Source organism: Aquarana catesbeiana, linkage group LG04 (genome assembly GCF_042186555.1).
Source record: "Aquarana catesbeiana isolate 2022-GZ linkage group LG04, ASM4218655v1, whole genome shotgun sequence".
NCBI classification, from domain to species: domain Eukaryota; kingdom Metazoa; phylum Chordata; class Amphibia; order Anura; family Ranidae; genus Aquarana; species Aquarana catesbeiana.
This window is the reverse complement of record NC_133327.1, coordinates 537,370,454-537,386,409: the sequence shown is the minus strand read 5'-3', so window position 1 is coordinate 537,386,409 and position 15,956 is coordinate 537,370,454. Positions and strand designations below refer to the sequence as shown.

Below are 15,956 nucleotides of genomic sequence, written 5' to 3'. Positions count from 1 at the left end.
TAGAACAATATCGCTAGAATCGTTAGAGCATGCAGGCTCATATTTTTGTGTAGAATAAGATTCCACAACTCTTTGTCAAATACAGTAAAGGCTCAAACAGGTACCCTGGTTGGGGGGGAGGGAGGGGGTGTTAAAAAGTAAGATGTAAATTAGTTAAGGTAGGAAGGAAAAACCCAATTTAATAAGGACACCTACTCTTTGGGGGCAAAAAATTGGCATGGTATGTGGCTTTGTTGCCTGGAAATATTGCGTTCTAATAGAAAAATATTTTTTTGAAAGAAAAAAAATTATTGTGAAGGTCCTGTTTTATAAAAAAAAGTACAAAAGTAGAAAACCTTTTTACTTATAGTCATGTTTGCAAGTAGCAAAGGTTAACACTGCATTGCTGTCTGATCATTTACTCATGAGGTACTATTACCACTGTTCACCAGCACTGGGATTACGGCTTATGTGTCAGCTGCTGTATCCCAACACCCAATAATACGTGTTATACTATAAAATTTGCCACTTATACAGCGCTTATCTGTGCTTTAATAAATCTCCTAGAAGCCCATTTAATCACCAAATAAATATAGCAAAATAGCTAAAAAGTGTCCATGCTTAACCAAGCAGTTTAAAGTGTCCCTGCTATAAATAAGTGTACATATTCGCCAGCACACCATGGATCTACAATCACCGTCCAAAGCCTCTATAACACATATGTCAAACACAAGGCCTACAGGTCAAATCGTGCCCACCAGGCCTTGTCATGTGGGCCTCATACCAAGTTTTGCAGCTGGAGTGTGCAGAACTCCATTCTCTGCTCCCCGCTGTTACTTGTAAACACAGAAGTCTTCTGTGTTTACAAGGGACATCTTTGCTTTCAGTGGCTCCTGGATCTAACAGATCCCTGCACACATTCACAGCAGGGAAAGATCTCCAGAATCTGAGAGGGAGAACGATCACCCTGCAAGGGGAGACAGAGCTTCCTACACAGGGAGGTCATAGAGCCAAATACACGGGTAGTAGAGCTGCCTACACAGGGAAGTACTAGACCCACCTACACAGGGAGGCACTAGAGTCGGACCAGGTAGGAGAAAGTTGTGAGAACGTTTTATGGGGGGTTGGGGTTGCACCCCTAAACCCTGCACTTGGTATGCAGCATACCCCTGAACTCTGCACTCTGTATGTAACACACTCCTGAACCCCGCATTTTGTACATAGCGCTCTCCTGAACTTTGCACATTTATGTAGTGTAATCCTGAACTCTGAAACAACTGGCCCTTTGAGGGCAACCATACTGCTGATGTGACCCATGATGAAATTGAGTTTGACACCCCTGCTCTATAGTGTTAAACCTTTTAAAGCTTTATTTAAGAAGCTGCCGATTACAACACATAAGTAATGCCCACTTACATTTTGCAATGCTTTTCCCTGCAAAAAGGTATTAACAGCATAGTATATTATATGGGATGCTCGCTCTACAGGCCACCTGTGCAAGTGACTCCGTATTCAGACCTAGCTTCCGGGTGTATATACCTCACTTCTTGGAGTCCTGTGCGGGGTGACGTCACTTCCTACTCTGCCCTGTCATCAAATTTGTGTACAGGAGCCCTCCACTACAGCTAACTGGAAAGTGGAGTTGCTATTCCACAGATACAGTATAGAGGGGGAGTGAACACTGATGATGAAGCAGATGGAACATGTTTACGAAGGGTGATAAAGTCTCTACTTCTTGACAAAAATCGGGAAGTGCTCTTCTCTTTTTTTATTATACTTAATTCAGTGTCTTTAATGTCTGCCTATTGCATATTTTATCTATTAAGCCACATTCACCTTTCTTTAACCTTTATTTTAGTTTGCATTCTGTCTTTAGCATTCTGAAACCTTGTTATTTGTGTAGATCGTATAATTTTTCTTATTCGTGTTCATCCATCTATTTGTATGTGTCCTTATGTGATCCTTGCATCTGCAAGGTGCTGACAGCTGCCGTCTACAGGGCAGTGCTCATTTTAACCCAATCCTTCTTGCAGACTTGACCTACCAGGTTGGTTTCTCAATAGTACAGTGTCTTTTTTTTTTGTCTGGATGTTCCCCATAAACAATATTTTACATCAAAATAAAATAAACATTAGGCATCCAAGAAAATGAAAATGACTAAAGCATTCTTGATTCTTCCACCTGTGTGGTTTGCAATTTTTTTTTAATCTAATTTTTTTTATTGTGAAAAAAAAAAAAATATATTGACCAAAGCGCCAAAAAGATTACTATCAATAAAACTCACCTCATGTATGTATTAATATCATGGAAAAAATAAAAATTACCACATGATTTGAGCAGCTGCAGTGTGAAATTGGTGTAAACAATTGATAATAGAAAATAAATATACCACGCTAAATGCTATATGCAATATATTGCTACATACAAAAAAATAAATGTAAAATGCTGAAAACAAACAATGAATAAAACAGTCCCCAGTGAAAAGTGCTGGTGCTTGTGGAACAATGAAGAAAAACTCATATACAGTGCTGTGACTCCCAAGGGTGAGTGCACATCTACTAGGGAGGCACCCTATTTAAGCACATTAGGAGCACGGAACTACTTATCAAGTCACAGCCCCAATTAGCTACAGTGTTTGTTTACATTTTAACAAGCACTGTAAAGAGACCGCTTTTAAACTGATGTTGCATGGACGATTCTGATGCGACAAATCACCAGCGACAGGATCGCTAAAAAGGCTACCTGTGTGTCCCTGGAATGTACCAATATGCAGAGATATGTCACTTTGTCCCTGGCCTACACGCTGCTGAATCTCAAACGCTAGCAAAAGGAGCATTGTCTTGCTGCCTGTGCTACAATCAAATCGATTTCCTAGGGACAAACTGGCATCTTCTTAGCTATCCTGCTGCTGCTGACTTTGACAAATTGTCAGTGGCAAGGTTGCCCGTCTGTCATCAGCCTTACTGCTGCACAGCACAGAAATACCCTCAAGTAGCAGCTCTGATTCACAGATTAGGACCTCAGCTGTCAACTGTAAGTATTGGAAGCTACACATATGGGTATGGGCTTACCAGGAGAAGACCCTAGGACCTAACAGATGTTCAATACGTGAACTTGATTTTACATAATATGGTGGCATCAAAGAAGCATTGCTAAGAATCAGCGGTTTCTTGGTGACAACATTACATATTTATTACTTTTGTATTGTTGAAAATGTTTGCCATATCATTATAATTGTAGACTTTTAGTTTTGGGTTCATGGATTCAAATCCCCTATTACATGATAGTTCCAACCTTAATCTCTATCTTGCCAAGAAAACAAGAAAAGACGTTGGGCTAGGATGGGAACTATTTAATGGGTCTCCATGAGTCAACATTCGTTGTCTGACGCAAGTGTTGTATAGTTGATATTTCCTTTTGCTTATCACGTATCAGTAATATACATTTTAAACACTGTAAATACAGTTGTATTTCTTTTCTTTCAGAATTTCCAACACAGAAAATATGCCAGATGGAAGGCAACATATATTCATAATTGTCTTAAGAATGGGCAGACTCCAGAAGCTGGGCCAATTGGACTAGATGGGGAAGATTATGGTAAGCTCTCTTCTTTGTATAAAAAATGAAAACCTTATTACAGTTCTGTTGTGAATGGTTGATCAGCTGTGGACACCAGGAGAAAACTTTGGAGAGGAAAGGCAACAACCAAAATGAGGAGAGATCCAAAAAAAACAACTGAAGAGAAGGACACATAATTTTTTAGGATATCCAAAGGCCGGAGTGGAAATTGTTGAATGGATCTTTGAAGGATATTTGTTTTAAGAAAAACAATATGTTTTTAAAGTGTCACTAAACCCACATCATAGAAAAAAACTTTCAATAGATTATGTATTACATGCTGTTCATAACGCAGTCACTATGAGATTAATTTTCTGTATGCTGCAAAAAACCTGTTTGATCCTGCTGCTCTCTATCTCCACATTTTGTCCATGTCCCCAATTTAGCTAGGGATTTGCAGCTGTGGTGACAACTCTGCAGTTGCTCAGTTTTCAGTGAGTTTCTAAGCTGAGCATTTCCTCCCTATCCCATCTGAGCAGCCCATGTGACTGTAGAGACACATGTGGGCGTATACACAGTGGTAAATGGCAGCCCACTCCCTCATCCTCTATGCCCACTAACCAGCTAAACACAATGAGGGTGGAATATTACATCTTGATTGATGAAGGCTTCACCTCCCTTATATTCTAAGACACAGGCTGGAGGGGCGTGACACTGCATGTGACTGGCAGAAATCCGCCCACACCATGATATTGCCAAAAAATAATAGATTTGATTTCAAATATATATTTGTATGACAATTTAAAACAGTTTATTGATATTAATTATTTTTACTCTGTATCCCAAATGCTGTTTTTTTTTTTTTTTTATTTTGAACATATGTTCAGCAGCTCCTCCTGCTTATATTTCTTTTCCGACAGGCTGGGAAAGAGCTGGGTCATGTGACAGCTGTATATGGATTAGGAGTACTTGGATGTATTTTTTTGTTAAAATTACAGTGCTATCATCCACAGAAATAGAAGGGACACTGTATCACTTTAAATTTCGTGGTAAAGTAAAGATATTGAATTTCATTTAGAGCACCATGGCAACAATAAGTTATGAGTTATTCAGATGTCTGATTTAGGTTATTAATTGGCTTTGATTAAAATGTATGCAAAATATGATTGTGAGGGTGGAGTTATCCTAACATCCTGGCAATTGTTTGTAAATCTTAAAAATATTTGTGAATATAACTGATTGGAATTTGAGGGTAACTTGATTCAATTATTTGACCTGGCTCACCACAACAATGTGTTTTGTGACATTATTTAAATACCAGTGTTCTTATTACAGCTACTAATCTGGTAGCAGTACATAAAATAAAGCACCTAAAGGTGCTTGCGCATACTTTCCTGTGACTTGCAGAACAATCCTGAAGTGCAGAAACAAGGACTTCCCTTTTTAGGCAAATAGTGACTTCATGAGTAGAAGTGTTGCTCCCACTACTCACTTCTGGTCCATCTTTTTTATGGGTGGTCTTACTGAGGCATGTAAAGGGTGGAGTACAGCTTTAGGAGCTAAGGTCTCTCTAAGCAGTTGTAGATTTCTGGGCTGTCTTCATGTTTTGAAGAGCATGAGAAAGAATATGTAGGCTTATTTTTGCATAATTGTTAATTAGGTCGAAAGTAAAAAATAGTTTGCTTTACTGCCCCGGTTTTCCTGCCATTGCTGTAGTAGTTACAGCAGCCACAAAAATGGGATGTGAAAAACTTTGGTGCATAAACCCACAAATCACTCAGCTCTGAGTACATCTGCATTCAAAGCCATTGGTTCCCAGCCAGCATAGCTGGTGAGGGAATGCATCTTGGACACTGTGTCCTCAATCTGCTTTGGCTGAGTGCAGGGGAGGCATCAAGATTCTTATGTAGTGTACCTGCCAGGGATTTGTTGTTCTTCTTGTGATAGCAGTAAACTTAAGTGAAACAAGCATTGAAAAAAATTAAAATACAATTTAAAAAAAATTATGTAAAGGCTTTCCCAACCCTATGCCCACACACCTGCAATTGCAAACACCTGAAAGTCATACCACTGGATTATCTACTTTGAACAGATAGTGATGTCACTGCCTGTTTAACCTTGCTTAGGTGTTACTCACAGTGCCTGGTTAGAATTGCAGATCTTTTGGCATACAGTTTAAGTTTATATACAGTATGTGTGTTTAACTTTCTAGGTAATAAAGGATAATAAAAAGGTGGTAATGGTAAAGTCTATCAAGGGACACTGGAAGGTAATAATTCTTAAGCCTTGTACACACGATCAGATTGTTGGCCAACCGTTTTTTGTCCAAAGGGCGTTTGCCAGGAGTTGTCAGCCAACAAACACAAACGTAGTGATGTACTACAAGGAATTTCAGCTCTTGAGCGCCCCCCTTTGGGCCCCTTCTGCTAATTTCGTGTTTGGTGAGCATTGATTCCGAGCATGCGTGTTTGTACTTTCGACTTTTGTGTGACGGACTTGTGTACTGACGATACGAAAATCAGACAACAGACCGTTGTCTGCCAAAAATGTACTAGCCTGCCATTCAATATTTGTTGGCCGAAAGTTGGACATCAGTTGTCAGAAGGAGCGTACTAACGGTCAGATTTTAGGACAACAGTCTGTCAACAGACAATCCCCTGCCAACAATTTGATCGTGTGTATGAGGCTTTAGATATATTGGTTATATGCAGTTTCCTACAAAAGGTGGACGCTTGCAAACAGAAAAAAATATTGAAGGCCAGCCCCAATAAAACCAGATCATCCACTGTGTTCGAAGCAGCAGGAAGGAAGAGATTCTCTCCTAAACTGCAGGACGGGAAAGGAACACTGCCGATGACATCAGCATGAGGTTTGCTCAGGCTGATCAGCTATCTTAGAAAAAAGGAAAGGGATTTTCAAGAGAAGAATTGCATTAAACGGTTGAACTTATGATACAGTACCCTTACTGGGCCACACCAACAGCCTGTGCTGGAAAATACTTTGAAAGATACAGTGCCTTGCAAAAGTATTCACCCACCTTGGCATTTTTCGTGTTTTGTTGCCTCACAACCTGGAATTAACATGAATTGTTTGAGGATTTGCATCATTTAATTTACAGAACATGCCCACCACTTTGAAGATGTTTTTTTTTTTTTTTTATTATTGTGAAGAAAACAACAAATAGGACAAAATAACAGAAACAGTCAATGTGCATAACCATTCACCCCCTAAAGTCAATACTTTGTAGAGCCACCTTTTGCAGCTATCACAGCTCCAAGTCACTTTGGATAAGTCTCTATTAGCTTGCCACATCTTACCACTGGGATTTTTGCCCATTCCTCCTTGCAAAACTGCTCCAGCTTGTGAACAGCAATCTTCAAGTCTGACCACAGATTTTCTATTGGATTGAGGTCTGGGCCATTTCAACACATTTACATGTTTCCCCTTTAACCACTCAAGTGTTGATTTAGCAGTGTGTTTGGGGGCATTGTCCTGCTGGAAGGTGAACCTCCGTCCTAGCCTCAAATCACGCACAGAGTGGTACAGGTTTTGCTCAAGAATATCCCTGTATTTAGCACCATCCATCTTTCCCTGAACCCTGACCAGTTTCCCAGTCCCGACTGCTGAAAAACATCCCCACAGCATGATGCTGCCACCACCATGTTTCACTGTGGGGATGGTGTTCTTTGGGTGATGTGATGTGTTGGGTTTGTGCCAGACATAGCGTTTTCTTTGATGGCCAAAAAGTTCAATTTTAGTCTCATCAGACCAGAGCACCTTCCTCCATACATTTTGGGAGTCTTCCACATGCCTTTTCGCAAACTCAAAACGTGCCATTTTGTTTTTTGCTGAAAGTAATAGCTTTCTTCTGGCCACTCTGCCATAAAGCCCAACTCTATGGAGCGTATGGCTTATTGTCGTCCTATGTACAGATACTCCAGTCTCTGCTGTGGAACTCTGCAGCTCCTCCAGGGTTACCTTAGGTCTCTGTGCTGCCACTCTGATTAATGCCCTCCTTGCTCAGTCCGTGAGTTTTGGTGTGCAGCCATCTCTTGGCAAGTTTGCTGTTGTGCCATGTTCTTTCCATTTGTTTATGATAGATTTGATGGTTCTCCTAGGGATCATCAAAGATTTGTTTTTGTTTTTGTAACCTAACCCTGACCTGTACTTCTCAACAACATTGTCCCTTACTGGTTTGAGAGTTCCTTGGTCTTCATGGCAGTGTTTGGTTAGTGGTGCCTTTTAAAAAGGTGTGTATATGTATTGACAGCACATGTGGCACTTAGATTGCACACAGGTGGACATCATTTCACTAATTATGTGACTTCTGAAGGTAATTGGTTGCACCAGAGCTTCATAACAAAGGGGGTGAATACATAGGCACATGCCAATTATCAGTTTTTAATTTCTGAAAAATAGTTTTATGTATATATTTTTTCTAATTTTACTTCCCCAACTTAGACTATTGTGTTCTGATCCATCACATATAATTCAGATTAAAAAAACATTGAACTAAAGGCTGTAATGTAACAAAATAGGTAAATGCCAAGGGGGTAAATACTTTTGCAAGGCACTGTATTAATACAGTGCACAAGCAACTGAGCAGTAACAAAAGCAAAAGTCCAGTGCAAAAGCCTTACATATCAAGATGTGCTAAGCGCAAATAGACTTACTCACTGAGAGAGATCCTACAGAGAGAGGGTTTACACCAATGACTGTGTCATGGCTCTGAAATAGGAAAATGGTTGACTGCCAACTGAAACAGTACACAAATGTCTGGAATGCGTCACATAATAGAGACCAGTGCCCAAAAGTCACCTAATAGGCTCATATCACACTATTCAGATGTTCACTTATACAGAGGCTGTATCACTGCGTTGAAACTGCAAAGCGCTCTGTAGCTAATTATCACAGCATAAAACAGTGTTGGAAAGTGCCACAATATAGAGCTCAGTGTTGGAATGCAACTTGCCAGGATATCGTTGCCACATTTGGAGGCATTATGTAAAAAGAGAGTCTGGGTTACACCAGAGGCTGTGCTACCGCTCTGAAACTGGAGAGTGCTCTATGGCTAACTGACACAATACATACAGGTCTGGAAAGGGCCATAATGGAAAGCCCAGTTCCCAAAGGTCACAGTCCAGGTTATGATCACTCCATCAATGGGCCTGCAAACAGAATCTTCAGAGACCGAGTCACACCAGAGGTTGTGCCAAGGCTCTGGACCTGTAGAGCACCCTGTGGCTGACTAACACTGTACACAAAGGTCTGCAAAGAGCCACTGGCAGTGCCCAGAGCCCAAGGGTCACATTCCAGCCTAGCCCCGCATTCTGAAGTCCAGCAGTTTTTGGGTACAGTCTCAAGACTGCTGCAGAGGAAAAGCTGATCCAGATAACTGCTGCATAGAATCCATTTTGAGCAGCATATTAAACACCATGATTGGAGGGAAAAAAACATCTCTGGAGAACCAAGTATGTTGCCAACAGAAGAAAAAAAAAAAATACCCAAAGTAGCAGAATATATCTAGAGGAAAAAAGTGTCCAACCTCCTTAAGACACTAGGAAAAAACTATCTGTCAGCTAGGGGTGGGGTATGTGGCAGCTGGCCTTCAGTGTTTTTTTTTTCTGTTTGCCACCTGTGTCAGCCTCCTATAACCCATATGTCCAAGAATTACTACATTCCTGTACCTCTCAAACACTTAAAGTGGTTCTAAAGGCTGAAGGTTTTTTACCTTCATGTATTCTATGCATGAAGTTAAAAAACCTTGTGTGTCCAGGGCCCACCCCCCAATTCTTACAATATGAAGCAGAGGAGTTGTATCGGGTATCCCGTGAGGTCTCTACTGCTGTAAAGGGAGCTGGGTGCCAGCCTTGGTCCAAAGCCAAAGAATGCAGAAAGGAATAAGAAGGTGGTGGCACTTCTAGGCATAAAAAAGTTACTTTATTATAAATCCATTAAAAACGAGGACATGACTTGCAGCAAGCTGAAATGTTCAGCAGGCACATTTCACACACTTGTGCTTAGTCATTGCAGTGACTAAGCACAGGTGAGTGAAACACAGTTGCATAGTTAGGTTGAAAAAAGACACAAGTTCATCTAGTTCAACCATAAAATAAAAAAAAATATCTTACAATCCCATATACACAATCTTACACCCACAGTTGATCCAGAGGAAGGTGAAAATTCCCAGCAAAGCATTATCCAATTTGCTACAGCTGGGGAAAAGATTCCTTCCTGATCCCCCGAGAGGCAATCGGATTTTGATCCACTTTACCTATAAATGTCAGTACCCAATTATATTATGTACATTTAGGAAAGAATCCAGGCCTTTCTTAAAGCAATCTACTGAGCTGGCCAGAACCACCTCTGGAGTCTGCTGAACATTTGAACTAGCTGCATGTCATGTCATGTCCTCGTTTGTAATGGATTTACAGTAAAGTAACTTTTTTATACATGGAATTGCCGCCACCTTCTTCCTCCCCCCCCCCCCACCCCAGTCCTTAACTGAGCCCCCTCCGATGCAGTGATGTTCACAATAGCCTTGGCTGTATGGCTACACTCCCTCCTCATTGGCCGAGACAGCTGCGGGAGCTCATTGGCTTCCACTGCTGTCAATCACAGCCAGTGAGCCAATGAGGAGAGAGCGGGAGGGCCGAGCCATGGCTTTGTGTCTTAAGGACTCATAGAGCGTCTGCTCAGGAGTGAGCATGCAGCGGTGCCCCCAGGACAAGCAGCTTTCTCGGGGGGGGGGGGAGGGGGCAGGCACTGCTCGAGGGGGAGGAGCCAGGGTGGTGTCGGCGGTGGTTATTTAAAAAAATGAAACAAAAACAAAGCTTTAGTATCACTTTAAAGAAAAAGATGTTAGGGTAGGTACAAAAATCTTATTTTTATTAGCAAAACTAAAAAAAAATACATGGCAGTTATTTAAGATGTGCAGTGCCTATGATACACAGTAATTCAATGTTATTTAGTGAAGGTTTGCATTTATCTTAAGCTTCAAAATAGGAAGAAGAAAACAGAGTGGTTAAAGTGAGAGTTAGTGCGATGGGGGATGGGGGTTGCACACACTGTGCCACTTGAAATGTTCATTTTTATGCTGTATAGTTGAGGATGAAGGAAAAGGCAATCAAAATCTGTCAGTAGAAAGTTTGCAACTTAGGGACTATATACCGTCTTAAAGGCAGGCACGATGTTTTGATTGCAGCTTTCATCTTTTCACTGGCCATGAATCATGGAAACTCTGTCTTTTTTTTTTCAAAAGATGTGCTATATTTTTTACATTCTGAAGGAATATACAGTAGACTTAGAAATGTATTAAAGATTGTGCAATAATACTGTTTTTGAATTGTGTGAAATAAGACACAGAAATTTGGGCATGGATACAATTTAACCAACTGCTGGATGTAATAAGACAAAACAAATGTGTTGACATAGAAACGCTGCAATGAGCAAAATATGTCATTCACTTTTAATCTACAGTACAAACTTCAGATGTTGTGCAGACATACTATTCTATTGGACTTTTATATGTAGCCATTTTTATGTGTCAGATATGTACCAAAGTAAGTAGTATTATTGTTATAACATTTACTTGAACATAATACTGTGCTGCATGTGATGATAGGTGCTGTACTGGCAACATTATTTTTTTTTTTATTTTTTTTTTTTTTAGCAGGAACAGTGTTGTTATTGTATTATGCTCACACTAATCTGCTGCCTGTTTCCATATGTAAGCAGAGGAAGAAAATAAGCAACCCAACAAGCTGCAAGGCAGAGGCTAATAAGAGCCCATGTTTAAATATACCAAACTTTCTGTTCCCTTTTTACCATTTAAATATACAATTTCCCATGTGCTTCTTGAAACCACACTCCTACACCAGCCAGTGTTTTTATAGCCACAAAGACACTCTCTGTGTGTGCATGGTCCTTCCCTTACTTTAGTGAGGAGGCTCATGTTGTCAGTGTACCACTAATCCTTGGAAAACCAAACAGAACGGCACAGCCTAATCTTTCACAGAGGTCAGTCTCAGGTGTCTCTTGGTTAGCTCTCCAACATTTTGAGTGCATGCTTTTTCAAACATAGAAATAAACTATAATTTTTATGGCACAAAAAGATTTTATGCCTAAGGATTTTGTTTTATTTTTCCTGTGATACACCAAGAAAAATATAGAAGGGGCGCTAAAAATATACTGTTTACCCTTTATTTCTGTTATTGAAGTCATTGACATGATTTATCACCATTACACTTTTTTGGTCTATTCTTTTATATAAACCATTGGTTTGATTTTGATTCACCAGACGCCTACAGGCTAGGTGCTTTGAAATGTGGAATTAAAGATTTTCTTCTTCTGTGGTCATAACTCACGTCTTGAATTTAGAGGCAATTTTTTTTTTAATTCTTAAAGTTTCCTAAAAATAATCAACTGTAACTACTAACTAGCTTATACTAAAGTTGGAATTGAATTGGTTTAAAACAGGTTGCTCCTATATGCTCATATTTTAGGGACAGGTTTTTTTTTAATACACTAAAGTTGCAAAAGTAAAGACTTTTTAGTTGTGATTGTAAATAAACAGAAATGGCTATGTTTTCCTGCAGTTGATCACTGCAGATTTGCTGAGGTTTTTTTTTTTTTTTTACAAAGGGGTTTATCGACAGAATCAAATAAAAAAATTACAAACAAGCTATAACAAAACACTTCGTCAGATATTGCTGGAATGGATTAAATACATTGTACAAATACAAGTAACCACAGTGGTAGAGATTGTAATCTATAAACCTCAAAATAGAGGGAGCATATAATCAACATAAACAGTTTATCATGCCTGGGAGGTTCATAAAACTAGCTTATGTATACCGTAGCAGTGAACCACAGTGTAGAAATGTATCAAAAATTTCAATGATCATTCAGCTGAAAATAAAGTACAGTTCAGTGAACCAAGAAACTGAGAAAATGAAAAAACAAAACAAAAAAAGTTAAGTAAAGAAGAGGGTTTTGAAAAGTAGGGAATTCTGGGTCTGTTGTTCAGTTAGCTCATGAAGACACTATAGAGTGATTAAATCCTTCAGGCTGTAAGTAGAATATCCATGGCTGCCAAATCTGGAGAAATTTGGAATGAGAATCTGCCAAGACAGTTGTAAGTTTTTTGTTAATCAATATATCTGTAAGCTTGTTTTTGACTGCCTCAAGGCATACTATGGGGGTCTTCCATGCCCTGGCTATTTTTAAGCTGGTGGCTGCAAATGGATGAGCAGTGGATGGTTTGAGCGAAAAATTCCCAGTATGGGTTTGTTGAACAAAGCTTTGAGATTTTTTCAGATATTTATGTGCATCGAGGAACAAATGCAATTATACACTCTTTTCTAAAGTCTGTTTGCCACCAGAGAAGTCCACCAATTGTGAGTCATGGTACCTCCATCACCTCCGCTCCGGAAGCAAGCAGAAGAGTAATTTGGGAGAATTCAGGCTTTGCATGCTGGGGTGTAATACCATGTGTACAGTACTTCATGGTAATTCTCCAAAATGTGTACATTTTTAGAACTTTTCATTACTGGCAACCATACGGTTTGCCAGTCCTCCGGATCTAACAGTAAATTCAACTCAGTCTCCCAATGTGTCTTATGGGATTATTTTAGGTGTTAGCAATAGAGAAGTAAACTAAGGAAATTCAACCTTTTAGCGTAAAGATCTGACTGGCAATTAATTTCAAATTTTGTCAATAATAAAGTGGAAAAATGGTTCCATATCAACGTGTTAAGGAAATGCCTGATGTGCATATATCTAAAATGGGCCCGCAGCGGAGCATCATGGTCCGAATGTAACTGTTGAAATGACCATCTGCCAGAGTGGGTCAAAAGAGTGTATGTCACAAAGGTTTTGTTCAGATCACCAGCAGAACTGAGCTGGTTCCTCCCAACCTGAAAGTGGTTGTAAACTCTCCTCGATAAATTTTCCCCATTTAAATCATTATTTTCTAATCTGCTCTTTTTGCTTGTAATCAGTCCTGTTCATTTTCATGACAGCACCAGCGCATGCACATATTCCCCCTGATTCACGGCACGCTCATTGTGTCGTCAGTCCATTCATAAATATGCATCTCCTCTCTGCGGCACTGTTCCGAGATCCTGCAAGATTACAGTGCCGTTCAATTCCTGAAACACCCCATGTGACTTGCAACGTTACACAGAGGGTGTAAACTTTGGCACATTACATGGCACCCTAGAGCAAGGAGATCAGCTGCATTATGTAGTGAAATGCATTTTACAGTGTTAAAAAACCCTAGACAGTTAACATATGCTGAAATGTTTGCCCACCTGTCTGTGCTTGATATGCAATCATGAATGAAAACGAGGCTTGGCTACAACATAACTGAGCATGTGCGAGGTAACAGCAGGGACAAACAAAAAGGGTGGAGGTTAACTGCACTGCAGACTCGGAAGACAGTAGCTGAGATGGTGCTGGCTGCTGCCAGGAAGCAAGAATTTAAAATCAACTGGAAAAATAGTAAGAAACATCTGAAGGGGGGAAACAGTAATGCAGAATGTTATGGAATGCTTTATTAGACTAGATTTATTAAGAAGGAGCATTTGAGGTCCTGAGTTTACTTCCTCTTGAAGGGAATTGGGCGCATTGGATCAATTTCAGTAGTGGGAGAAACAGGGGAGTGAGGCACCAGGAGAATTTGATTGAGTCCCATAATTTTAACATAAATGATAAAATCAGGGGGGCGTGGCCTGGTGAGCAATGGAGATGGCAGCACATTGAGGGAGCTCCTCGACACACACGGCAGCTCACAGCCTTTACCCGACCAGCTGCTTCCAGATGCCGGGCAGAAAACTTCATCTGACCCCCCGCACAAGACTGCGCCGCAATTCAGCTACGCCAGCTAATAGCACCATCGCTGACATATTCAGAAACAAGTCGGCGGCCCGTGGAGGAACAACGAGGCCTAAGATGGCGCCCACGCCTCATGAGGAAGAAAGCAGTGAGGACTCTCTCTCAGCCACGGAAGACACAGGCCGGGGTAAGTCCAGACCGGATCATCCCCTGACGTTCGCTGACATGTCAGTGTTTGCAGCAGACATCAAAGCGACCTTCTCAGCGGCCATCACAGACTTAAAAACAAGCATGCTGGTGATTAATGAGAAGATGGCTGCTGCTGAAAGCGCTGGCAGGCACAGAGACAAAGCAATCCACAAACTAGAGATGACTACATCAGCACATGTGCAGCACCTCATAGATATGAATCGACATATCGAAGACCTTGACAACAGGGGCAGAAGATGCAACATCAGGGTGAGAGGGATCCCTGAATCGGTGGAACAAGACCAAATTGTCCCAGCCCTTAGGAGAGTCTTTAACACACTATTAGAGAGACAAGAAGACACAGATTGACTTTGTGAGAGCCCATAGAGCATTAAGACCCAGAGGATCTGAAACAGCACCACCCCGAGACATAATATGCTGTCTGCAAAATTTCGGTATAAAAGAAGACATTATGCGCAAAGCCAGGCGAAACGATCAGATCATCTTTAATGGAGCTACAATCATGCTCTTTCAGGATCTATCACAGATCACTTTAAGGAACCGCCGCGCTTTGCGCCCTCTATTGGAGAAATTGAGAGCAAAAGACTTAAAGTACACGTGGCGTTTCCCGTTCGCTCTCACAGTATCACATAAGGGGCATCAATGCATTCTGCGCACACCAGCAGATCTCCCGGAATTCTGCGAGATGTTGGACATAGGTCAACTGGACCTTCCGGAATGGTACGCTGAATTCCTACAACCCCCAGTCATGAGAAGCCCACCTTCTTCACCCTTCTCGTCTCCAGACAAGAGACAACCGAAAACATATAAACAAAACAGAGGAGGCAGCTCTGCAACAGACACCCCGAGAAGCCTGGCTGGCACTTCTAGAGAACAGGAAGAGGACTAAAGTATCATCACAGGACTCTACCGCTTCAACTACTCGTTCCAAACTCCGTCACAATCTCAGACATACAGGTAAAGAATTTGCGTACACATCCCCCTAATGCCACAGTCCATTCTAGAGGACCTCAGCACATCATAGAAACACTTGCTAATGAGTCCCACTTTGAACCCACAAAGAACCGTTCTGACAACACTTTATTCGCCAAGCTTTCCAACTACGGATGGCCTAGGAAAGATCACTGGGACCTTGGCTCACAATACCGATGACCACAGTCTGATTTCAAAGATTACTGGCTGTCTGAACGATGGCCACACATAATCAATACACCAATCTGCCCAGGACGTGGCTCATTGTATGTTAAGTATTGATTATACATCATGACTGCCCCTCATTTAAACCATACCTACTAAAATGGAGGCAGCAGCCCGGATAACTGCAGAAAGGAAAGGGGACTTTCTTATAGGGAGAGAAGATGAGTAACTATGTT

At 40.9% G+C, this 15,956-nt stretch overlaps 1 protein-coding gene across 1 annotated transcript in view; it reads left to right on the top strand.

Annotated features, from left to right (window-relative positions):
• Window positions 1-15,956, top strand: part of VTA1 (vesicle trafficking 1) — a 362,316-nt gene that overhangs the window by 207,756 nt on the left and 138,604 nt on the right. Inside the window, exon 5 of the mRNA XM_073627853.1 lies at window positions 3,465-3,576. Coding sequence (XP_073483954.1) covers window positions 3,465-3,576 — 112 coding nt within the window. The remainder of the gene's footprint in view (window positions 1-3,464; window positions 3,577-15,956) is intronic.